Genomic DNA, 26,131 nt, shown 5'->3' with positions numbered 1-26,131 from the left:
ATTGATGGTACTTTTTGGGAGTTATTACATGATCCAATTTCATACAGTATTTAAAAAAAAAAAAAGAAGGTTGTTTGCTTATATTGCTTCCATGGTTGGTTTGATTACAGAATCATCTCAAGAACCTTGACTAAAAGGGAGGGCATAAGAAAACGTTATTTAAAATATACTGGCTGAACAGGAATTGGGCAAATTAATTTAACAATGACTTTTATCAATCTAAAAATAAAAAAAATGGGGGCGTCTGGGTGGCTCAGTCGGTTAAGTGTCTGACTTTGGCTCAGATCATGATCCCAGGGTCCTGGGATCGAGCTCTCCGCTCAGCAGGGAGTCTGCTTCTCCTCTCTGCTGCTCCCCCTGCTTGTGCTCTGTCTCTCTCTGACAAAAACAAATAAATAAAATCTTTAAAAAAAAAAAGTAAAAAAATGATGTAAGGTCAGAAATGACTAATTTGCCACATTGAAGATTTTACTGTTTCTGTCTTCTGTAGATTTTTGAAATGATTTATAGCCCAATTCTCTTTTGAAATAGATATGCTATAGCTAAATTCTGGCAAAACAAACGAACAAACCTGGAAATTTAACACGTAAGCCTGACAATTCATGTGGAAGTAAGAAGATGGGATGATGAGGGAGGAACAGTCTAGGCGCCAGCAGCTTTATTAAGATCTGACTCGGTCACAAATCAGTTTACAAATCAGTAAAACTCTGATTTTTCTCATGTGTTTTCCAGTAACTCAACTCTTAGGCTTTCTGGGGTAAGTGGACACACCAGGACCAAATGCACGAATCTGAGAGAGCCATGTGGCCTTCAGGCCTGGAGCTAAGGCACCATTAGACACGATAATAAAGCTCTCCTTGCATTCATGCCCCTGGAAGAACGAATTCTTGTGCCTCTGATGCAGGTTTGTATCTGACATCCTCTAAGAGGCCCCGACTGACCTCGTCAGGGCTGGCGGCCTGGTAGGTGCGGTTCCCGTCGCTGAAGTCCTGGTCCGCCTCTGCGTACTCGGCCTCTGCGATCACGCCGGCTCGAGGCTCATACACGGGGGTCACGTTGTGGCACAGCGCAATGGCCTTCACAGCTTCGTGGACTCGACTGCTAACACTTTTTCTCACTTTGGGAGCTGAGGACTGGGCCTTTCTTGGTGGTGTTGAACTGGTAGCATTCCCGCTAGCTTGAGACTGCATCTGATAAAATACGAACGTCACAAAATTAAAGAGACAACGTAGTTGATACTGGAGTTACCAGCACGTGTGATTTTTATGAGTGCATCAGTGAGGGATGAGACAAGCAGCTCTTAGGGAACGGGCTCGCTCACGTGACGTGTCCGTGCTAGCGCCGTAAGCACTCGCGTCTCCTGGTCGGCACGGCTACCAAACTGTTGCAGTACTTAGAGTCGGAGGGTTTTCCTTTTCTACATTCACTTGATCCATAGCATTGGCTTGCTAAGTCCGTAATAAGTCATGTTTGTTCTCCTTGTAAAGATGGGGTGAGTTAAAGAGCAAACCAGAGCCATATGCTCCTAACTGCTTTCATGTTTCGTTAAAAAGTGCTGTACCTGAAGTGGACTAAAGCTAAAAGCAGGAAAAAATACTTACGAATCTTCCTTTAATACAATAAAGGAATCCAGCCTGTCACAGCCTCTGTATTAAGAGCTAGTTTTGTGCATGACAGTAACCCCGGCATCTGACGAAAACTGATCCTCACCTCCTATTTCAGACTCTTGCGCTCCAGACGTGACTCCCCGCTCCCTCCATTTGGCTCCCCCCGCACCAGGCTGCATTCGAGGGCGCTCGCCTCCGTCAGTGGAGTGGCCATTCCCCCCCGCTCCAGGGGGAGGTGGAGCAGGACCACAGAGGCTCCTCGGTTACCTTCATGGCCACTTGTGACGGCCCTCCCGAGAAAGCCAGGCTCTCGCTTTTGGACGGGGCATGCAGAGCCACCGAGCCGTGACTACTCTGCCCGTGAAGTCACAGTGCTGTCTAATGAAGGGTTTGCTCGTGCAGCTCAGCAGCTGGCACTGCCTCTCCCCTGCGCTCGCCTCCCACCCGCCTGCTGCTTGCACGGCAAAGGGAGAGCGGCACGCAACACGGCTGACTCCCCTTAGGACTCTGTTTATCGATGGCTGTAGAATTTCATTTCACACAAATGCCATTAAAGATTATGCCCTCCATCACCAAATGCTTCCGGAGGGGAAATATAATCAGATTATGAAAGATTCATGTTACATTGCAGTGGACCTGGTAGACTATTATCATCTTAATAAAAAGACAGAATCTCAGGAATAAAATCAATTTTACAAAAGAGTACTATCTAACCAGCCAACCAACAGACAGCTTCGAAAAAAGATTTTTAAAAGACCTCCTCCGTGGAAATAAGTATTAAATATCTGCTATTTTTATACACTGACTCATCCTTTCTGTTTCTAAATTTTCTAGAAAACAGCTTATTTGGAGCTATTAAAATCATATTCATGCATAATGTAAATTTATTTTTTAAAAACAGATTTTACCTGGTACTGTTTCGACCTAGACCTAGATTACCAGGAGAAGGGAAGACCTATTCCTTCTCCTTTTTAGATTTTCCTTCTGTTAATAAATGTTCTAGGTTACAAAATGCTCTGTATTGCACTGAGTGACATCCAACTGAAGAAAGGGCTTGGTTTTAAGTATATGTGTGCTTGTGTAAGTGATCATTACATCCAATAAACACATATGCATTAGATACTTTTCTTTTGACAGCGTCTTGAAAAGTAAAGTATACGCCGTTCTGGTAAACATTACAGAAGAAAGAGGTTTTCACAAACTGAATGTAAGGCAGACAGTACACCTGAATTCGGTCAGAGCAGAAACTGTTCAGGGCGTGTGTGGCTCAGCCCCGTCTGTGGAAGTCAAGTCAGAAGTATGACCATCAATACACAGGGCCTACAGCCTCTGGGGGCGCCGCTGCCAGACGGCCCGTGGGAGCCTCGAGGCGGCAGTGGTCTGTGTACATGCGAGGCCCCGCTTCCCTGGGGGGCGGGTGATGGCACGTTTGCACCTGATATATGCTGGCCTGTTACAACGGGGGTGCCCGAACCTCACAATAGGCCAGCAGAGAGGCAGAAAAGCAGCCTAGGGAAGTGATGGCTGGCACTGGGTTCAAACCACAGCCTTGTGTGTGCAGCATCTTAGACACCCTGGGCTTGCAAGGTTTGGTTACTCAGAATCAGTGAATTCAAATGAGTGCAACACGAACGCTACCTGAGAACAGGCTAGGGGACCTCTGCGGCCTAAACTGACCTTTGCAGAGTGGCCTGTGTCTGCCTGCCCCACACCCTGTCATCTGTGGGAACACGTGGCCCTGTGGGCCCCATGTCAGGATCTGGCGTGTCAGGACCTTCCCGGGCCACAGACGCACTTGCAGAGCGCACGGCCTACCAAGTCTCTGGCAAACACTGTGGCTACTAGGCTGTGTATTTCCTGTTCCTGCAACTTCAGAGAGCTCCTGAAGCTCCAGGGAAAGGCCAAGACTTAGGATATACGCCCCCTGCCTCCACCCAAGGAGTCCTTATCTGATCCAGACACAGACGAGGTATTTGCAGATGAAATAACATGACATTTGAGTTTCACTTCACAGTGATATGGTGAAGGAGGAGCAGGGCTACGGAGGGAACCAGGTCTGCGGTGCATGGACAGCTGCTGAGGCCGAATGACAGGGACATAGGGCTCACGATCCCGTGTGTCTACTTCTGTTTATGGAAAAGGCAAGAAAATATGAGAAAGTCTTACTAATTATGAAGAAACCCAGAGGAACTGGTAAGAAACACCTGTGATGCAGTATTCTACTTAATAGTCTTAAAAATACTACCTATCCTGAGTAATCTTTTGGAATATTTCACTAAGAAAATTATTTAATATGAATAAATGGTTTAAGGTCATTATATCCTTTCTATTATTTTACAATATAGAAATGCTCATTCAAAATTGTTCAGTGGCTCAGTCGGTTAAGTGGCTGCCTTCGGCTCAGGTCATGATCCCAGGGTCCTGGGAGCGAGCCCTACATCGGGCTCCTTCCTCAGCGGGGAGCCTGCTTCTCCCTCCCCCTGCTTGTGCTCTCCCTCTATCTCTATCAAATAAATAAATAAATAAATAAATAAATAAATAAATAAATAAATAAAATCTTTACAAAGAATAAAAAAATAAAATAAAATTGGTTCAAAAACTGCTTCTTGATTTATAAATTAAAACTGAGTGTTTTAGGACATTCAAAGATGTTTGCCGATTTCCAGATCAGCGGATACAGTGGGTTCCGGCTGGTTCGACAGAGCCAGGCACTTTTGCAGGCAGCTCCCGTGCGGATGCCAATGAGCTTACCTGTGAGTATGGATTCCTGAGGTGGCTCTGGATCTCCTCCATCGTGTCTGCTCCATAAGACACAGTCCCCAGGTGCAGCCTCTTAAACACCATCTCGTTCTGGGTGAGGGTTCCTGCAACAAAGACCAGGTCACAGAGGAAAGCTCATCAACGGGACCAGGACTCCCCATCCCGTACGTGGACCTCCACGGGCCGAGCTCTCATAGCGGGGCGCCCCTCGGCATTGAGAATGCTCTGCTCTGTAATTCCAGCAGCTAGGAATGTCCTTCCCCACTGAGGACAAGTGTCCCTCCCAGATCCCTCCGGAAGAGCGCGATAACGTGAAGGGCTCTAACTACCTGAAGAAAGTGTGGCCTCTGTCTTTCAGTTCAGATGCATTGTTTGGTACAAATATAACTTCTGCCTGTTCTGAAAGAGACAGGCGTGAAACTGGAAAACAGAGTCACTACCTTTGTAATTATACTCTAGAACACTGCCTGAGAAAGACATCAACTAGTCCCAAATTAGCGTGCCTACCAGTTTTTTAAAAAAAACACCCAATTTTGAAAAATTAAGTATTTTTCATTGAACAGAAACAGATGCATTTAACCCTTAGCACCACTTGCATCATGTGGAGCAACAGAAAGGTCAGTGAGCAGGGAGGCACGTTCTCTTTAGCTGGGCTTCTGCCCGGTGAGCTGCCTGGAGGTGCTCACGTCCCTCCAGATGGCCAGGGCTCACTCCTGGGGACAGCCAGTCCATGTAGGCCAGGCACTCATGTGTGCTTGAGCATGAGGAAGTGCTTCACCCCTGGTGTGTAAGGAAGTCAGTTAAGAGAGGAGCACGCACAGGTCAATTTTATGAGATGTCTTGGGTCTGCCAAATGCAGTGAAGTAACATCATGAAAGGCAGCGAGACGTTAACATTATTTCAAAAACGGTGAATTTTCATTAAAAGTGACACATAAATTCACAATGGTACACATCTTCATGACTCTGAAAACCCTAAACATTGTGTATGTGTATCACTTAATATAAAAATGCACACACAATACGCACATAGGATTTTTGCTTACTGGGTTTTCTAGAAGTAAAGCAACCTGGGGAAGTGTGAACACCTGTGAGCAGGGGCGTCAGGTACGGTAACGAAAAGTGCGGTCATGTAGGCCCCTGGGCTTTTCTGCACTTACCTCACAGCTCACAGAAGGATCACCCACTGACTGATGTAATTATCAATGTGGGTATGAACAATCCTATCCCCACTCAGTTAGAAGCTGGGCTTTCCACACGGTTACAAGGCACCCATAAAATATTAACTAACTTCTGTTTTCTTTGGCACATGTGATGTGGAAGATATAATAAAAAGTGTTTTCACATCTATCCATGACTCCATACACATTGGTGTTCAAAACAAAATAGCTCAGAACTCCCACTACAGGACAGGAAGGCTACGTTAACATGAAGGAAAATCCGTATTTCATAACACTGTTTCAGAGACTGTTTTGAATAACCTTCTTACAAGAATGGATAGAATACATACATTAGGGTCTCATAAATTTCAAAGAGCAGCTCTTCTCAGGGATGCTGATCAGTTTTAGAAATTTTGCTTTTTCAAAATTCTATTTAGCCCGTTTAGTACCTCAATTAAATGGCACCTAAGTTTCCTGAAATCAAAATTATGTGAGAAGTACAGTTTAAAAGGGTTTCCTGGTTATGTCATCCTCATTAAGTAAAGCAGAATTAATTAAAATAGTTTAAAGAATGTAATTAAAAACAATTCAGCTTCCAAATGAAATAAGGAAGTTCTAGAAATTATTTACATCACAGATTTGAGATGAAGACAATAGTTACCTATCATCAAAAGCTAATGAAATTGTACATTAATTCCTATTAGAATAAGCACCAAGCTCACCTCTGTTACGTGTGCCCAAATGAGCAGTTCCCTGAAAATTTATTATTTAAAAAAAAATATTTTACTCATCAGATTGACATCATTAAAGAATTTCCTGTAGACACTTTTTCCTCTGACATACACTGAATGTGAGGCTTCGAATCTACGGTGGGCTGTGGTATGAGGCAGTTTATAAATACGATGACAATAAATAATACTTTTCAACCTTTTTATTACTAAGAATTTTACACGTATGGCAAAAATAAGAATACTACGCCTGCACAGTTCCTACCAAGAATAAACTACTATTTCTTTAGGTTTGTAAACCACTGAACGCAAGTGGCAAAAGACCCTAAGTGAAGGGTGCTCTGCCCTGCTCACTGGCTCACACCGCGGGATCCGCGGGGATGGAACGGGGATGCGCCCAGTTCACCCAGTGCGAAGACCCACCGTCTCACAGTGCTGTTGCTGGAACTGGGTGGATCACTTCCGTGTTTCTTTTTTGTGAAAACTGAAGGCTGACATACACTATCTGTTTCAGGTGTACACGGCAGCGGTTCGCTATTTTTATACAAAATGCTCCCCGTCTGAGTGCGGTCGCCATCGGTCACCGCACAGCCCTAGTACAGTATCACCAGCCACACTCCCCATGCGGTACTGTACATCCCCGGGACTCATTTGATAACCGGAGGTTTGCGGCTCTCCACCCTCCTCCGCCCCCTCCCCTCTGGCAACCACCCATTTGTCTCCATGTCTTTGAGTCTGTTTCTCTTGTGTTTGGTTATTTAGATTCTGCAACTTTGGCTTTCTCGGACTCATTTCACTGAGCACCATACCCTCTAGGTCCATCCTTTTTGTCAAAAATGGCAAGATTTCATTTTTATGGCTGAGTAACATAGGTCTCTACCACCTCTCCCGTATCCATTCATCTACGGATGGATGCTTGGGATGTTTCCAGATCTCAGATATTGTAAATAATGCTGCTGCAAACATAGGGGTGGTGTGTATCTTTGTGAATTAGTGTTCATTTTGTTTGGATAAACACCCAGAAGTGCAATTGCTGGATCACATGGTGATTCCTTTTAATGTCTTGAGGAACCTCCACACCGTTTTCCAGAGGGGCTGCGCCCGCTTGCGTTCCCACCAGCCGTGCACGGCGGTTCCCCTTTCTCTGCATCCTTGCCGACACCTGTTGATTTTAGCCACTGTGACCTGTGTGAAGGAGATGTATCATCGTACTTTTAATTTGTATTTCTCCCACGATTAGTGATGTTGTGCATCTTTTCATGTGTCTACAGGTATTCTTTGAAAAAATGTCCTTTCAGATCCTCTGCCTATTTTTAAACTGGGGCGTTTTAATTGTTTGATACTAAGTTGTCTAAGGTCTTCATATGTTTTTGGATATTAACCCCTTACAGGATGGATGACTTGAAAATATCTGCTCCCATTCAATAGGTTCCTTTTTCATTTTGTTGATGGGTTTCCTTGGCTCTGAAGAGGCTTTGTAGTCTGATGAAATCCCATTTGATGGAATCCTGTCTGTTTATTTTAGCTTTTGTTGCCCTTCCCTGGAGAGACAGTTCCAAATAAATGTTGATAAGGCCGATGTCAAAGAGATTACTGCCCGTGTTCTCCTCTGGAACCTCTGTGGTTTCTGGTCTTCAGTCCTGGGTTCATCTTGTGTGGTGCGGGACAAAGGGCCGGTTTCCCTCTTCCGCACGCTGCTGTCCAGCTCTTGTGGCACCACGTGCGAGGACACTGTCCGCTCTTGCCCTCCTCGTCCTGCCTTAGTTGCCCATTTACGGGTGCGGTTTTTTTCTGTTCCCCTGGTCTGTGTGTGTGTCGTGCTGGGGCCACACTGTTAGGATTCTCTGGCTTTGCAGACATTCTAGGGTCTAAGGTGTCACCATTCCCAGATCTCATGGCGCCCAGCTCCACCCACTCTTCCTCTAGGATGGTTGTTCTACCCTGTGGACGCACAGCCTTGGCCTCCCCTTCCGCCACCTGGCCCGCACGCCTCCTGACCAGCAGCACCCGCCCCTGCGGAGCGCCCCCTGAGCGCCTGACTGCAGGCACTGCCGCCCCCCTGCCGCCCACCCCCTCACCGTGAAACACCGGCTGAGGCTGGCGAGGGGGTCCACAGGCACGCAGGCGGAGGCGGGTGACGGAGCTGCCCCACACGCCGCCCTCATCATCCTCCGTCCTTTCTGCCAACCCTCAGACCTCCTCACACCAGCCGCACAGGTGTGGTGCGGGGGCTCTGCCGCGGCTACATGTACTCTGGGGCCCTCACCGCTCATCCCGACTTGCGAGACTCGGGAATGGCTTCTGACCTCCTGACTGGTGCCGCCTTCCTAGAATAAGGACCCTTCATTCTCCTCCCTCCCTCAAACACAACCAGCAATGTCCACCGTCTACATGAAATGTCAGCTGGGCAGTGCACTTCACGGCTGCTGGGACCTGCCAGGCCCCTGAAATGCTAGACGATTACAGAATTAGAGCTCTCCAGTTTAGAAAATAGCAACTACCAGGAATCTCAATGAAATGATAGGAAAAAATAAGAAACATATGCATTTCATAAGAAACAACTCTAGTTTAAAGAAAAAACTGCTACCTCACAAGGAAATGTGTGATTCCTCCCCCTGGGTGGCACGCCTACCACAGGCCTTTCTCGTGTCCGCCAGCCTCCTGAGTAAGGGCTGCTGGCCTCTCTTCTGACTTCTCCTGCAGCAATTCTGGATTCCACAGCGGCACAGGGGGCTGCCCGCATCCCCCGCCTGGCACCCCACTGGCCGTCCCTGTGTTGAGTGGCGCAGGATCAGACCAGTGCCCGGCACCGCGCAGCATATCAGCTTCACGTCACCGTCATGTGTGGATCTGCACGGCCAGCATGGCCATCAAGATGCAGAGGCGTCCCATCTGCACCAACATGGTCCTCGCCTGCATCCGTGGCCACATCCATGCCCTCGCCCACCCCTAGTCTGGCACGACCCATCAGTTCTTCACCGCGCTGATTCTGTTTGTGACAATGGCCGTCCAGGCTGCCCGCCCAGCAGACATGAAAGTCCGACCCTTAGCCTTCTTGGACTCCATGCTGGCCTGGGAGCTGGGTCATCTGGACAGCCAGGAGAGGTTGGAAGTCTAGGGTCCCCACTTGGTCTTCGGAGACAGAGGGTGGGGCCTTTGCTGAGCACAAATGGACAGGGAACACTGTGCAAGCTGCTGCTGCACCATGCGCTGACTGGACACACTTACATGTGGCCATGGGATGGCCACCGCCGTGGTAACTCCTCCGTCCGTCACATCATCACGGGGCCACGTGTGCTGTGCTTTCTCCAACGGCTGGAATGGAAGCGTGAGTGTTCCTGTCTTGCCAGGCTGCTCCTTCGGTCACAGAGAGCAGCTCTTCTCGGCCTGTCTGTGCCCACTGGCATTTCTGCATCGCTGGCTTCTCCAGGCCCCAGTCTGGGCATGAAGCGGAACACCAGGGAACTGACTGCTGGTCCTCCTGATGGGGCGAGCCTGCCTTCCTCCCTCCCCGCTCACAGTCTTCTTGTGTGCGCTGCACGTAGCACGTCAGGTGCACGGTGTGCTCAGCAGGACAGACAGGGAGAAGAACATCCACTCCATCGTTCTGGAATTGGAGGCCTTCATTTATATTAAAAGTTGTAAATACTTGTTGTACCTTCTCACACCCTGGGATCACCTAGTTTAGGTATATAACCTCTTCCAACTTTTCCACTGGTAGAGACAAGTATGCATTTGTAAACTATTTTTTCACATGACTACACACAGGGGTATTCCACGTTATTTTTAGGGGGTATACCATAAACCCAGTATGGTACACAAGGTTCTGCTGGATCTTCCTCCCAAACACGGATACTCAGATGGTTTAAAATTTTTTGTTATCACCAAAAAATGCAGCTACAAAACCATTATTTATGTGGGGTAGATTCTTAAAGATGAGATTTCGGAGAGTACAGTTTGAATTTACATATAGGGCCATGCCAGTGACCCACACGTTATACTGACCAGGATGCCTTCCGCCCACATTGGGTGCTCAGCAAGGCCGTCGACTGGCATCAGCTCAGAATCACAGAACTGTTCAGAGGCACTCGCCCTAAATTATGTTAAGATTTGACAGTTACACATTTACTTACCTAGTGATAAATTTACATTTATACTGGTCTCCTTATGTAAATTCTACTATCCATATATACCTTTTTTTTAAAAAAGATTTACTTATTTATTTTGAGAGAGTGAGAATGAGAGAGAGAGAGAGTACAGGAGAGTGGGGAGGGTCAGAGGGAGAAGCAGTCCCCTCGCCGAGCAGGGAGCCCGATGCGGGACTCGATCCCGGGACTCCACGATCATGACCCGAGCCGAAGGCAGTCGCTTAACCAACTGAGCCACCCAGGTGCCCCTATCCATATATACCTTGCAAATGCTCACGTTCTTAAGAAGTCTTGAGACTACACACTGTTATAATAAAACATTTTGGTTTTAAATGAATAGTTTTTCTTTGAAGATTGCATGTATTTTACATCAAGGCAGCAGAGTGGGTAGGACCTCCAAGGTGCCCATGAGATTAGGTCTCCTGCTCCACGGCCTCAGATCAACAGGGTGGGGATGCTGCGTTCAGGCTGGGCAGTGGCTCTGTGTCTGACTGTGTGCATCCCAGCAGACCCTGAGCACTGCTGCCCACTCACCACCTGGGAGATTTTAAATCCTGATACCCAAGTCACAGCCCCTTATCACCTGGACCAGAGTGCCCGGGGAGAGAGCTGGTCTCTACACAAGGCAATGGTGGTTCCACGCAATATCTGGAGTGTGGGAAAAGGAAGGATCAGCTTCAGAGAATTAAGAGGAACGTAAACCCCACACTCCTGTGCCTCGGTGTTAAGACACCACGCTTCCAGCAATCGGTCCCCCTCACGTTGATTCTTTCCCTTCACCATTGAGTATGCTGTCAACTGGATCAGGGCCAAGACACCGAAGAGACAAAGCTCAGTGATGGCTGCTTGACCTCGCTCCCTTTCAAACGCACTTCCATGATCACCTCAACTGTACCGTGTGTATGAGAACTATGTTTATTTCACGCTTGGTATCAGCGTGTCCTCCTCCCACACTCTCCACTCATCATGGAAAAAGGAATTGAAACACACGATTGCCTCCATTGCCAAGGCGGTGACATGATACTGCTGTCCAACAAGCACGTCCCCATGACCCAGGGTGAGCGAGCCGTCCCAAGTCACAGCCAGCCTGTCTGGGAGAGGGTGTGGGCACGCCCAACTCACAAACCCAGACAGCATGTGAACAAAGGCGGGGGCGAACACACGCTTACCACGAGTTCACAGTCCGCACGACGTAAGGAATACAAAAGTGCATCGAAGTAAAAAGTATGACAAAGAAACCCAGACCCCTTGGCTGCATCAGTACCGCACGCAGCAGACAACCAGCCACTGGAAGAAACCTGCTACGACACTTCACCGAAGACACAGGAATGAACAGGACGTGCGCAGAAGGCACAGGTCGGACTGCGTTCTCCTGCGTCTTCTCCAGGACCCGGGGTCACACTGGCCTCTCCAGCACCAAAGATTCTCCTAAAGCAGTACTGCAGGAGACCTCCTCCTCACGCCGGAGGAGACATTGATACGTGGAGCACGGCAGCACGCATGGCCTCTGGCGTCTGTAAGCTCGGGCACCTGACACTGGGGATGCCTCTGCTCTTCATGCACGTGCTGACTCTGTCAGGTCATCAACCTCTGCTTCCCAACGGCAAGATTAGGAAGTAATTCTAAGGTTCATGGAATTAAATATAGTACTAAGTATAATGATTGAATGACAGTTTAGTTTTATCAAGGCAAAATATGCCTAAGCACCTGATTTAGCTACATCTCGTCCTTCATTAAGCTAAGTGTAATATCACATATTTTAACGTCCCAAATGTTGGCAAGGATGTGGAGAAAGGGGAACCCTCCTACACTGTTGGTGAGAATGCAAAGCTGGGGCAGTCACTCTGGAAAACAGTATGGAGGTTCAAGATGTTGAAAATAGAGCTACCTTACAACCCAGCAATTGGGTATTTACCCAATTACTAAATACCCCAAATACTTTGGGGTATTTACCCCAAAGATACAGATGTAGTGAAAAGAAGGGGCACCTGACCCTCAATGTTTATAGCAGCAATGTCCACAATAGCCAAACTGTAGACAGAGCCCAAATGTCCATCGACAGACGAATGGATAAAGAAGACGTGGTCCATATATACAATGGAATATGACTCAGCCATCAGAAAGGATGAATACTGAACATTTACATCAATGTGGTTGGAACTAGAGGGCATTATACTGAGCGAAATAAGTCAATCAGAGAAAGACAGTTATCATATGATCTCACTGAAACAAGGAACTTAAGAAACAAGGCAGAGAATCATAGGGGAAGAGAGGGAAAAAATCAAACAAGATGAAACCAGAGAGGGAGACAAACCATAAGACAAACCTCTTACCTCTAGGAAACAAGTTGAGGGTTGCTGGAGGGGAGATGGGTAAGTGGGGGATGGGGTAACTGGGTGATGGGCAGTAAGGAGGGCACGTGATGTAACGTGCACTGGGTGTAATATGAGACTGACAGATCACTGACCTGTACTTCTGAAACTAATGTTATATGCTAACTGATTTTAATTATAAATGAATAAATAAAGAGGAAGGGGAGGTTTGGCAGAAAGATACAGGATGCTGACACCAAAGGACAGAAACGGAAACAATTACATTACTGTTTCTCAACCAGATGAAAAAGTTTTCTAGCTAGAGCCCAAGGCTGGAAAGCACTGAACAAAAAAGCAGAAGACGCTTTGTTACGTAATACCCTCCTGTCCTGAAAACTGGATCTGTTGGAAAAACTGTTTTTTTTTCTTTTTTTAATTTCCTGACTTTGCAGACTATTGTTACTTGTGGTACTTAACACGGATTTAGGAATACGCGAATATTTTTAAAAGCAGATGACAATATGTTTAGAGAAAAACCACGTGTCCCCCTGAACTGGTTTTTGGAGCCACGCACGGAGTTATTAACGGCTGGCGGTCAACGCCACGAGGCAGCCTCGGAGTGCGAGCAGGAAGCCGCGCTGCGGCGGGAAGCGCACCTGAGACACGACGGGGTTGTGTGTGGGAGGTGCGGCTGACGGTTCTTCAGACACGTACCTCGTCCTGCCCTCAGGTGTGAGCCCCTCTGCACCTCTGCCTCGGTGGGCCGGAGAGAAGCAAGGGGAACCTGGGCGAGTTTGTGGAGAGGAGGGTCTACAGACTTCCATGCTCATGCGGCTTCCCTGGAGGGGCTGACGAGGAGCTGGTCCCGCTGGGCGGTCCCGAGGATAACCAGGCGCCGGCACACGTATGCTGCTCTAGTATGGGAGCTGACCTCAGGAGAACAACGCTGACTTAGAATGTCTTATGGCCAGACGCCCGACTGTGTGCAAACGCACCCGGGACACCCTCGGGGCGCGTGCTGGAGCATCGCTCTCACAGTGCTGTGTGTGCGTACGTGTGCATGTGCACATGCGTGTACACAGGTGTACCGACTGCGGGGATAAAGCAGAACATGCAAGAAATTTCAACTACAAATGTGAGAACAAGAAGTGCCAGGAACTGACTTCCGGCAATGTGTTTTCTGTCCCAACCCGTCTGCGTTTCTTAAGGGAAATGTCCAACGTACCCCAAAGCGGACAGAATGGCATCATGTAAAGTGGCGAATGGAGGCCTCACATCAGCAAGGACCACCTCAGGGCCACGCTCCTGGGACCTGCCACTTCCTGCCTGAGCGTGTCAGCTATTAACAACAGAAGGGGCTGCTACAATAAATGTAACCCCCATGTTATCACAGCAACAAACAGCAGGAGCTCCTCAGCATCAAATACCAAGGCCAGGCCTGGTTCCCGTTGTGTTTCTACACTGTTTGCTTGAGTGTGGGTCCAGGTGAAGCCTCCTGAGCCCAAGGCCACAGTCTTCTCTGCTCTCTCGTTCTTCCTTGTAAATGAACTTGCTCCAGTGTGTTCCCTACGGTCTGGACTTGGGTGCTGATGGGCCTCTGGGCTCTGCAGACACTCTGTGCAGAGGCAGAGCCCCTCTGTCAGAGGCACATCCGCCCGCCTCTTCCTGTGCCAACGATCAGGTCCTATGCCCATTAACCCACCACAGCTTGAGGGTGGCATCTCTCTGAGTCACATGGTAGATGGTTTACTCAGAGCATCTTGCTCCCGAGACTACTGAAGACGAGCATTCTGGCATTCCCAAATGCAATACTCCATGTGGACAGCAAGTATTTTCCAAAACCAAAGGCACATCATGATTACTGCTCCGATCACAGACTGTTTCTAGACAGCAAATCTGGAGCTGTAGAGTGACTGCTATTTTATTTTATTATTTATTTATTTATTTTTAAAGATTATTTATTTGAGAGAGCAAGAATGAGAGAGAGAGAGTACATGAGAGGGGGGAGGGTTAGAGGGAGAAGCAGGCTCCTCGCTGAGCAGGGAGCCCGATGCGGGACTCGATCCCAGGACTCCAGGATCATGACCTGAGCCGAAGGCAGTCGCTTAACCAACTGAGCCACCCAGGTGCCCCGAGTGACTGCTACCTTAATACACTGCTTTAGCTCACTGTCCTCAGTCAGCCTGGTGATAGCATTTTAAGTTCTGAGATGAAAACTCCAACTACGCAGTTACGTTTGCTTCCTGCTGCCGTTTGGAGAACTCTCTAGAGTAATGCACAAAGACCCCTTGAAATTATGGGAGGCCACAGAGTTCCCATAGACACATACAAGCACATACTAAAATAGTAAATACACTGTTGCATTTAAAAATTTAGTTTAAAATAATTAAAAGATAACATATCCAGATTTAAACTATTTCTTTCTTCTTTTGGGCTTTGTTTACATTTATTTTTTATTTTTTGGGTTATGTTTATAAAGATTTTTATTTTATTTTTTTATAAAGATTATTTATTTATTTATTTATTTATTGAGAGCGAATGGTAGAGAGAGAGCACGAGAGGAAGGAGGGTCAGAGGGAGAAGCAGACTCCCCGCTGAGCAGGGAGCCCGATGTGGGACTCGATCCCGGGACTCCAGGATCATGACCTGAGCTGAAGGCAGTCGCTTAACCAACTGAGCCACCCAGGTGCCCTATAAAGCTTTCTATTAAGATAGATACCTAGAAGTTCTTTATTCTGGTGCTTCATGGAGCCAAAGAGAATGAAACAAAAGACAAGTTTAGAGTAGTTTCTGAAAACTCAGCAGTTTAAAAAAATGATCATTTTAGGTCTTAAATGTAGGTCTGTGATCCATCTGGAGCTAGTTTTTGTGTGTGGTGTGAGGTAGGGGTCCCCCTTCATTCTTCTGTATGTGGACGTCCTGCTCTCCCTGCCTGTCAGTTGAAGGGGCTGGTCCTCCCCAGTGAGGATGGCGGCACCCGTGCTGGAATCCAGTCGACCGGCAGCGTCAGGCTTTAGTTCCTCCCGGCACACCGTCCTGGCAGCCTTATTGGAAGTCGTCTGAGTGTCCAGCTAGGGACTGATGTCCGGACTGTGGATGCCACCCCCTCGATCTCAAGGTCTGTCCTCACACCAGCACCATCCTGTCTTGATCCCTGCAGCCTGGTGGCAGGCTCTGGGATGAGGAACTGTGGAGTCCTTCCATTTGCTCTTGTCCCAAGATTGTTTACACCACTCTGGGCGCCCACCCTCCCTGCATTTCCACAGGAATTCTAGGATCAGCTTGTCAATTTCTCCAAAGAAGGCAGCTGGGATGTTGAGAGGAATCGTGTAGAATCTGTAAATCAATTTGGGGAATCCTATTGCCATCTTAACACTATAAAATACTGATTTCATTTTTTTGATGCCATCATAAACAGAATTGTGTTCTTAATTCTATTTTTGGATAGTTCGTTGCTAGCGTATAGAAATACAATTCATTTTTGTATATTCATCTTGTATCTCAAACCTTACTAAATTCATTTATTGCTTCTAACAGATTTTAGGGGATTCCTTATGATTTTCTTTTTTTAAAGATTTTATTTATTTGACAGAGAGAGACACAGTGAGAGAGGTAACACAAGCAGGGGGAGTGGGAGAGGGAGAAGCAGGCTTCCTGGGGAGCAGGGGCTTGATCCCAGGACCCCAGGACCATGACCTGAGCCAAAGGCAGACATTTAACGACTGAGTCACCCAGGCACCCCTCCTTATGATTTTCTGTTTGAAGACCATGTCACACACAACTAGCTTCACTCCCCTTTATAGCATGGATGCCTTTCTCTTCTTGCCTACCCGCCCTGGCTAGAACCTTGCTCATAGCAGCATTCTTCCAAACAGAAACAGGAAAACCTACACTAATGTCCCTCAACTGAGATGGAAATGAAATGTGGTCTATCCACACGACGGAGTATCGCCTGCAATAGAAAGCAGTCAGGTACTGAGACACGCGACAGTGCGGGTGAACCTGGAAAGTGTCTGCTGAGCAAATGAAGCCAGACACAGAAGGCCACACGGTGTGAGCTTCCACTCCTGGGAGAAGTCCAGCACAGGCAGACCGGCTGAGGCATACGGTCGACCAGGGGTCACCGAGGGCTGAGCGAGGGCAGGGAAGCAAGGGGGTTGCTGCTGTGCACCAGGTGGCCTTGTGAGGGAGCTCGGACCGCACTGACAGCACACGGTGGTTGTGCCCAACGCTGGCGCGACCTGCCCCAGTGGCCTGCCGTCCGAGTCAAACGCTGCATCTGGTACCCTCGTCCTAGTTGCTGATAAATCACGTTTTATGGAGGTTATAACAGACATATTCAAACAAATGACTATCATTTCATCAAATAAACAATGAAATTTTTGGCTCAGTTATTTTGCCATTTGGATGAATGCATCTGCATCTCGCTGGGTGAGAGACTGGGTTATGGATGCAGACGCTCCTTTATGTAGGGGCGCGTATCTTCTAACATACTAAGGTGAATCCTGGAAGGATCTTTTTAACTTTCAATGATGTTTCTATTTCACAGCAGACCCTGTAAAACGCTGAGCAGGAAAGTCAGGGCGAGTTTGAGACTTTCTACACCCTCTTGTACAGCAGGGGCGTCTAAGGTTAAGCCAGTTACTAAAAGAGTCAGTAATGCAAAACCGCTTTTCAAATCTTAAACAATTTTCATGATTTCAATCAATTGATAGGTCATACAATTTTTGTCATCTTAATTCAACTGTTAGTATGTCCCAAGTCTGAAGCTTCATGATAGGGATGGGCAGACGCCACCAGAAGGCTTCCCCGCGACCTGGCCGTTAGGAGAGCGCCAGGGACGGAAAATGTCTTTGGACAAAAGGCGTGTTTTGTGATTCCTGAAGAAGGAAAATGCTGTAGCTCCTTAATAAGGCAGAGGGCTCTGGAGGACGAGCAGCAAAGCAGGTAGAGGGGAACTCAATTTCTAAGGACAAAGTCCTGCAGGCACACGTCTCAGGGCAGCGACGGAGACGATTCACAGGCAGGCAGAGGACACGTTGCTGGAGACGCAGCTGCAAAGTGTTCTGACCCAGTGTTTGGCGGGTGGCGCGGCCACACCGCAGCTCGTGCGTGGGACAGCCAGGGCGTGGCAACCACACAGAAACAAAGGAAAGTCTGCCCGCGGCACACTGGGGACAGGCCACCCACCCAACCCCATGGACTTCCAGCGCAGGATCCAGGCCGTGAGCAATGATCACGTGAGATCAACACAAAGCTACTCAGACTTTACCACGAAGCAATGAGGGATGGAAACACAACTTCTAATACCCTGCAGACTGTGGCCATATTCTTTGTTAATCTGTATTTGCTGTAAATGAGGCTTTCTCAGAAGACCGCGGTTCCCAGTACAATAGGCCTCTGTTTAACCACTGCCTGCATCAAGTGCCTCACCTGGGGTGAACAGCCCAGCACACACACAAGTGCGCGCTCCGGTCATGCACAGTGCCAGACCCTGCAGGTGTGTTGGCGCCAGAGGCCCCAGCTGTCATCTGCAGGCCAGAGAGCCTGTGCCTGGCCCCAGCTTACAGGGCCCCTGGCTTACGGGACATAACCCCCAGCTCCAGGTCTCCCCGGCGAGGCACGCACGCCATGGTCCGCTGCCCCTGCCACTGTGGACACGGCGCTTCCCGCTGCAGAGGATGCGGCCTTGGGAGCTGACACGAGCCGGGTGCAAACCGCACGGCCAAGCCAGGTAACGGGTGCTATCGACACGGTGCGCATCCTAAATGACCTGTCTCAGGGCGTGGTTTGGGAATGCTCTGTCATACAGGAGCATAAAGATTCCCAACAAAGGAATTCGCGGCTCGCTCTAACAGGCTGCAGCCGGAGCGAAGTTTTAGGATTTCCGAGCCCTCCGCAGCACCGCTCTCAGGAGCAGCCGGCGCAGAGATGGGGGCTCCCCAGCGGACTCGGTGCAGACGACCTGCCCTAGCATGCCAGCGCCGTCTGCTCAGTTATCACGGCACGTCCACCATTTCTGGGCAGTGTCAACATGCTCTGCACCCTGGCAGCTAACAGATGTCCGCTCTTGTCGAATGAACTGCTTCATGTTTCCCGCACTGCTGGCCACACGCGTCACTATGGCAACATCATTCATTTCAGATCTTACCGGAAACGTGCACCCCAATCAAACCTAATTACACCACACCGCTTTCTTGTCCACAAGAAGGAAACTGTAATGCAATTGCGGGACACTTCGTTCTCTGTTCTGCTGGGGCAAACGAGAGGCCGCGTGATGGACGCTTCTTGTCAGAAAGCGTATTGATGAGGCACAAGCCCGATCACGATCACACCGAGGACCGCCTTATGGGCAGGTCAGCAGCGAAAGGCTCCTCACACAGCAGCTCATTCGATTAAGCAGATGATGTCTGCATACGGTCTTACACCCCAAGTTCTCTACCCTCTGCCAAACCACCACCCCCGTCAGACCCTCTGCGATGGTGGAGCCCACCATAGTGACCACTGGGCCCCGGCCAACTGCAGAGGACCTGAATCAGTCACACGACGAGAATGCTACAACACAGAGCACAGTTACTTCAGTCCCTGCCGGACGACGCTTCCCAGTAACAACAGATACGCAGCTGCGCCGGACCCCCCGGCAGGGCAGGTGAGCGCAAGTTCGAGCCATGCAGCCCTCCCGGCAGACAACGCATGGCTCTGCTCGGAGGCTTGGGGGTCCCCGGAGGCCGCACGCTGCCCAGAGGTGAGGGCCCAACCCCCGTGTGCCGGCGGCCTCCATCTGTGTGAGAAGCTGGTTTCTAGACTAGTCCTACTATGTGCTGGCAGTGTGGTGACAATTACACAACTCGTCCTCGATGTCCTTCTCCTGCGATTTGGTCCGTGTGGCCTTTAGAAGCAGCCAAGGCAACACTCCCTCCTGAGTGCCCTCAGGGAGGAGGACCCGTGAAGGGCAAGTGCCCGCGGCCCCATGGCCCCAGGGCGAGGACAGGCACAGGGCTGGCACAGCGTGTGGCTCGCCTGATGTGCCGTGGGTGGCGTTCACCTTCCGATTACGGAGAAAGGGTCTGAAAAAGCTCAAGACCAAAAATTTTTAAAAACACTAAAAATGTTTAAAACTCCATGTGGCTCCAACACTAGGAAGTGGTGACAGAGGGTCCCTTCAGTGACTTCTGGAACAAAAAGGCCTTTTGGAAAATGAAATGTGTAAGATTCTCTCACTCACATATTTTATATAATGTTCTGTAATTCTTTTTAAATCTCAGAAGCCCAGATTATTTATTTTTGCTTTGTGAAAGCAGCAGAGTGAGACATGAGGAAAATGGGGTTTTACTTTATGACTCTGGGCAAAACCACTCTTCCTTATCCTGGATGGAACTCAGAATTCAAAGACAAATGGAGGAGCTATGGTGAAACAAAGGAGAATGATGACCCCATCACCATTTAAAATGCATACTAAAAAGTTAGCATTTTAAGAAGAAATGATGTCACAAAATCCTTCTTCCCTTGCTGATATCACACATCCAGAGACACGGGAAGAGGAGAGAGAACCAGTCACTCTCAAGCATACTGTGTGCTGACACATGCTTCTCGTTTGCGAACCGACGTGAAATCACAGGCACCACACTTAGCTGTGTTACATGCAGATTTCAGTGGCCACGAGAGCAGGTGGGCTGCAGACAGGACAGCCCAGCCCGCACCTGCTCCCCGGATAAGCACGCCGCGCACCTCACACACAGGGCAGGAGGGGAGCACAGAATTCCGAGAGGGGAAGGCCCCAGACCTTTCTGGGTTCAACATTAAACCGTGACACCGTCATTGCTAGTTAGCATTCAACTGCAAACACTCCACAATTTATGCATTGTACTGATAACCGCTTTTGTTATGTTCAGTCTGGTTTTGTTGTCCAAGATGATGCCATGGACATCCCTGGGCTTGTCTCCTGCTGCGCGTGCGCACGTGTCTCCTTGGGGAGCAGGAGCCAGAGGGGCACCGCGGTGCGCAGGCTGTCGGGGCTCGTCCGTTCGGACAGAGCGGTGGCCACCAGGTAACGCTCCCACCAATGGTGCAGACAAGGTCCTGGGGCAGTGTGCGCCTCAGACAGGTCGGACTTTTCCACACGGGGTGTGGCACTGAGATGCCCACCCTCTCGCTTAGCTCCTGCTCAGGTCTTCAAACTTATATCCATGCAGGCTTTACACAAGTTCTGCTTGGATTTATTTCTAATTACTTTATACATTTTGCTGCTATTCTAATTGGCCTTTTTGGAATTAAGTGCCCCCACTGTTGCTGGTATGTGGAAATGTAGTTTAATTCTGACACTGAATTTGCAGGTGTGACTAAGTCCTTCTGTCATGCGGCACCCTTGCCTCAGGGCTCCGTTGGGCTTCTCTGTGAACACGCACAGATCTGTGCACTTGGGGCACAGCGTGCCTGTTTGTGCGGGACTCCGAGTGCATGCTGCTGTTCCTGGTTTCCGATTGTATTTATGCACAAGGTCCAGGCTGCTGAGTGCAGGGCTGAGAATAGCTGGGCTTTTCCTGCCGCCGGTGGGCAGCCTGAGAGCCTCCCGTGCTGCCCCCCACAGACCTGTGTGCTGTAAACTCACAGATTCCCCAGGACGCTCTTCTGTGGGGTCACTTCAGGAATCTTTTTGAGTTTGGGTTTGCTTCACTCCAGCTTCTCCATCAAAATAGTCCCACCTGTCTCCCAGAAATAACTCAACCTCTGCGGAGGCACGCCTGCGTGTCTCCCACACTTTATTCTCTGGATCTTTTCCTGTCGGCTCAGTGAGGATGGGAAGGGAGAAATCTGATGGCATTTTCACTGCCTACCTTCTTGAGTCTGAGCTCCTCGTTACTTTGGAGTTCTTCGGACTTACGAGCATCACCTGACGGGACAGCCCCCGACGTGCCATAATGACCAACCCTGACCACAACCAAATGCCGCTGGGGTGCCCGGCTGGCTCAGTCAGTGGAGTGTGTGACGCCTGATCTCAGGGTTGTGGGTTCGAGCCCCACGCTGGGGATAGAGATTACTTAAATAAAAACAAAAAAACCCACTCTAAATTAAAAAACAAAACAAAACCACGTGCCACAGGCAACTGGATTTTGACTGGAACTGCAGTAAACCTATCACTTCATCGTGAAGGCAGGCTCTACGCAATCCCGTATCTTCGCGCTGGGGACCTTGCGCTGGAGACTGCAGTCTGTCCCTTCACTGGTTTACGTCTTCCTTCACGTTTCTCTGTAAGGTCTGATCATCCTCACACACGCCCTTCACTCCCCTCACGTCGGTATGCCCACGTGTTTCACACGTGCTTGCGCTACCACGAGTGGGGCCTTCCCTCTTCCGTCCGCTTGACACGCAGGGAGCTACTTTATTATTCTGACCTGTGACCTGACACTTCATTGGTTCGTACTCTTAGCAGTTGATTCCCTTGGTTCATTATTTCATCTACAAATATTTGCTCCATCTTTCAGGCAGAGAGCTTATTTCTAGTTCTTGTCTTACTGCAACGGCCAGAATGAAACATGTTAATAGGGCGGTTAGATTTCTCTCTTTCCAGACTAAGCTTTTTCTAGTATTTTATTAAAAATAATGTTGAATTTTACTTGAGACACATTTTATCATATTATACAAGTATCCTTAGTTCTAGTTCACTAAGAATTACTATGAGATATTTTTTAAGACTTATTTATTTTAAAGAGAGAGCATATGTGACTGAGGAGAGAGGCGGAGGGAGGGAGAATCTCAAGCAGATTCCCCCACTGAGCACAGAGCCCAACACGGGGCTTGATCTCACGACCCTAAGACCATGACCGGAGCTGAGATCAAGAGTCAATGGGCAAGGGACTGAGCCACCAGGCGCCCCAAGAGTTACCAGGAATTTAAACTATGAATGAAGAAATCAGGAAGGGATTTCACCTGTTGCTAGGATTTTCACTGGATTCAGTTTATGTTTTATTTATTATGTTAAGGATTGACAAGGATTCTTTGATGGAATAAGGGCAAATAAAATTTGGGGCAGGGACCTGAGGGTGGGATAGTCACTTGGAAGGCTCTTCAGGAGAACATTACTGTCAAAAGACCAAACCCACACACATCGTGTTACATTCTTCCAACAGCTCACAAGTATCATCCTGTAATAAACAGGCAAGCAGTATTTCCTCTCCAGAAGCCGCACTAATAAAACAAAGAACGCTATGGCAGCAGAGAATCAAAAATATATAAACATGTCATTTAAATCTCTAAGGATTTAACATTTTGCTAATTCTAATGATACTGTGTTTATTCAAAGGTGAAGGTTAGTTGTGTGCCAGTGTTCAGCGGAGTCTGGAAAATCCTAAATTTGAATGACTTCAATACGCCGCTACACATGCACGCACGCACACATGCATGCACACACAGACGCGCCAGGGTCACCCTGCACTGGATGTCGGTGAGCGCACACAGGCACATGCACACCATCGTCACCCTGCCCTGGACGCCGGCGAGCACGCAAAGGCAAACATGAACCAGGAGCAGTACCTGTTTTGTCCGTGAGCAAGTACACCAGGCGCCCCAGCTCCTCTGGGATGGTGCTGGTCCGCACAACCGTGCCGGGGATGCTCTCGTCCTTCATGATCTTCCATCCATATGCGGCTTTGCCCATGTCCAAGTTCACACGCAAACTGCCAAACAAAACCGGTTCATTACAATCGTTAGCAGGGTCCAAACCTACACGATATGTTCAAACTCACGTTTTCCATACAGGCGTATTATCTTTAACCTCACGGGAACTAAGTAGGTAATACTGTATTTCAGACTTTAAAATAAATGAATTTGTTGACACTTAAGCCAACAAACCTTTTGAGGCCCCTTATCATGTTTGTAGGCGACAGTAAACAGGCTCCTCATCCTGGTCCTCCAGTGGGGCGTGCGGAGGCAGATGTGGGAGGAGAAGGTGGATGTGCGTTAAGTACCCCCGCTCAGACACAAAGGAGAGATGGTGCGTGTGTAAGGGGTTTAGGCAGCATCCCACTCGGAACAGATATTCAAAATGCATCATGACCTTGATCCGCTCATTTTACAAGAACAAACAGGATGCTCTCCTGGGACGATGAATGCCGGACCGAACACATCCTGGGAAGACTAGGCCCCTCACAATACCAGGCTCCCGAGCAGGGACCCCCCTGAGGACTGGGGCGGTGGTGTGGCCTGAGCAGAAGCACAGCGGGGGAGAGTGGCAGGAGGTGGGATCAGACGTGGCAGGGGCCAGACCATGGTGCAGAATGTGGGTTTCACAGTCAGGGCAACGGATGAAGGGCTCCTCTGTGACCCCAGCGGCACTCAGCTCCCTGCGGGGCTTACTGACGTGCTCACTCTGCTCCCAACTTCACACACAACCAGCTTTGCTCTCGTTCACATTCAGACTCAAGACCATTCAGATATGCTTCCAATTCTAGAAAAAAATCTGTGCCTGATTGGATTTTGTCAAGAAAAGAGCAGATGTGGTATGTGATATACCTACACAATGCAGGGAAGCTGTTGACAGTCACTCATTATGACCAACACGGCAATTCATACAGATCTACCTACTAAGAAACGCACCCTTGAGAAGCAACGTGGAGGACTCAGAGTCAGTGGAGAGAGTCCAATTTGTAGGTAAGTTAAAGAAAATTAAAATAATCATAATGAGCTATTTGTCCATAAAGCTCACATCTTAAAAATCCTAAGAACTCTGAGGGTCAGAAAGAAGAGTTTTAATTGACAAGTACACAGACTTCCACAGGCAGGCGGGAAGTTTTCAAGAGTTCACAGGGTGCTGCTGGGCTTGGGGCGGAGTGGAAACCCAAGGAGCACCTTCTGGGTTCATCTGCGGTGCTCTCTTCAAATCATGAACGGTTAGGGCTTAATAAAACCACTGCTATTGTCACATAGCTGTAAGAATTTGTTATTTCACGAAATACTGAGTCACAAATAAACGTCAGTGGACTATTTTTGGCTGACGGCACACACCCTCAAGGCCAGTGAACAGAGAATGCGGATAATCTTCAAGGAAAAATAAAACACAAGTTCACTTTACAGGTGAAAACTATCATAGAAAATGTATCTTCAACTAAAACTGAAATACCACACAGGAAGCAGAAGCTTGAGTTTACACGCATTGTATATTTTGGTCAAATGTTCGTATAGTTTGCTTTTTAATGTTAAAAATCTCTAGAAGCTCAAACCTCAAACACTAAGTTGACAGAGTAAGTATAATTATCATCACTATACTTAGTAATGTGCTAATTTATAGAATTTTAAAATTTAGACCTCCGCACGTCTAGTAAAGTACTTTACAGTAACATGACCTATGAACAAGAAAACATTAAGCCTACCATTTTGAGAATTACAGAGATAGATCAAAAGGTAATGGATACCAGTTCTCTTAAGCTCATTTTATTGCTAACTGACCAACTGTGATTTTGTGATCAAGAGATCCATTTCAAATGAAGTGGAAAAGCTGTCTGCCATTTTAGACAGTCACGTGAACAAGAAGGCCACGGTGGCCCTCGCTGTCACACACACCGAAACGGAGCCCCTGGACTCTGCGCAGCGTCAGGAGTGTCAAGAAGGGGCGCCGCAGCCGAGCACAAGGCTGACCGGGGAGCAGGCGCCTCCTGGGGGCTCCTTCCTGACCAAACAGTCCCACCTGGCCTCACCTCACCGCCGGGAAATGTCGGAGGAGGGAACCCGAGCCCTGGAGCAACAGGAGGCCTATTTCCCTCAGTGCCACGGTGGGGCCAGGACCCCACTCAGCCCACCCGCTGCCTGCTGCATTCAGACTGTCCTGTGATACGACGGTGCAGTGGCGCTGGGCGGCACTCGGGCTCCCGGCTGAGCCAGGCCCTGCGCCTGCAGCGCTCCCCAGGGAACGCAGCCGCCCAAAAGGGCTCACACACTCCTGCCTGACTGAGGCGTATGTGTAGATCTTAATCTGAGCAAAAGAAAAGTCATTTTAATGAGTTCTATCAAAAGTAATCAAAGCTTTTTCCTGTAAATTGTCATCTGTGGGAAATGGCACAGATACCGTTTTATCTGAATCTCCCCGCAAATTTTTCATTTTGGGACATCTTTAACCTCTTTTTTGGGGTGCGGAGCCCAATGTGGGGTCTAAACCCATGACCCCAAAATCAAGACCCGAGCTGAGACAAAGAGTCGGATGCCCACTGAGGAAGCCATCCAGGCGCCCCATCCACCTCTTCCTGACACACCGTGGATGGCAAGGGATGGCACCAAGATCCTCACTGGCTGCACTCTCCCAACGCTGGGCACGTGGAGGGGAACATTCAAGTCTCTTCTAGGAATCTGGACCTCTGTCCTGGGCTTGAGACCAGTGTATTCTGTTGCCTGCAGACGATCCTACCTCAGACTCATCACAGATCCCCTC

General features: G+C 48.6%; 1 protein-coding gene across 1 annotated transcript; it reads right to left on the bottom strand.

Moving 5' to 3' along the window:
- Positions 1-459: 459 nt before the first annotated feature.
- Positions 460-23,375, bottom strand: LOC148162042 (putative phospholipid-transporting ATPase IIB). The gene is made up of 3 exons (XM_088020367.1): positions 23,245-23,375; positions 4,359-4,471; positions 460-1,190 (listed from the first exon to the last, which is right to left on the bottom strand). The coding sequence occupies exons 1-3, from the start codon at positions 23,366-23,368 to the stop codon at positions 864-866; spliced, it is 564 nt and encodes a 187-aa protein (XP_087876493.1). The 5' UTR covers positions 23,369-23,375; the 3' UTR covers positions 460-863.
- Positions 23,376-26,131: the final 2,756 nt, after the last annotated feature.

This window comes from Eumetopias jubatus, unplaced genomic scaffold, assembly GCF_037043125.1.
Source record: "Eumetopias jubatus isolate StellerSeaLion01/CBP00866 unplaced genomic scaffold, mEumJub1_p1.0 scaffold_26, whole genome shotgun sequence".
Taxonomy (NCBI): domain Eukaryota; kingdom Metazoa; phylum Chordata; class Mammalia; order Carnivora; family Otariidae; genus Eumetopias; species Eumetopias jubatus.
The sequence above is the reverse complement of the archived record's forward strand: the minus strand, read 5'-3'. Positions and strand labels throughout refer to the sequence as shown.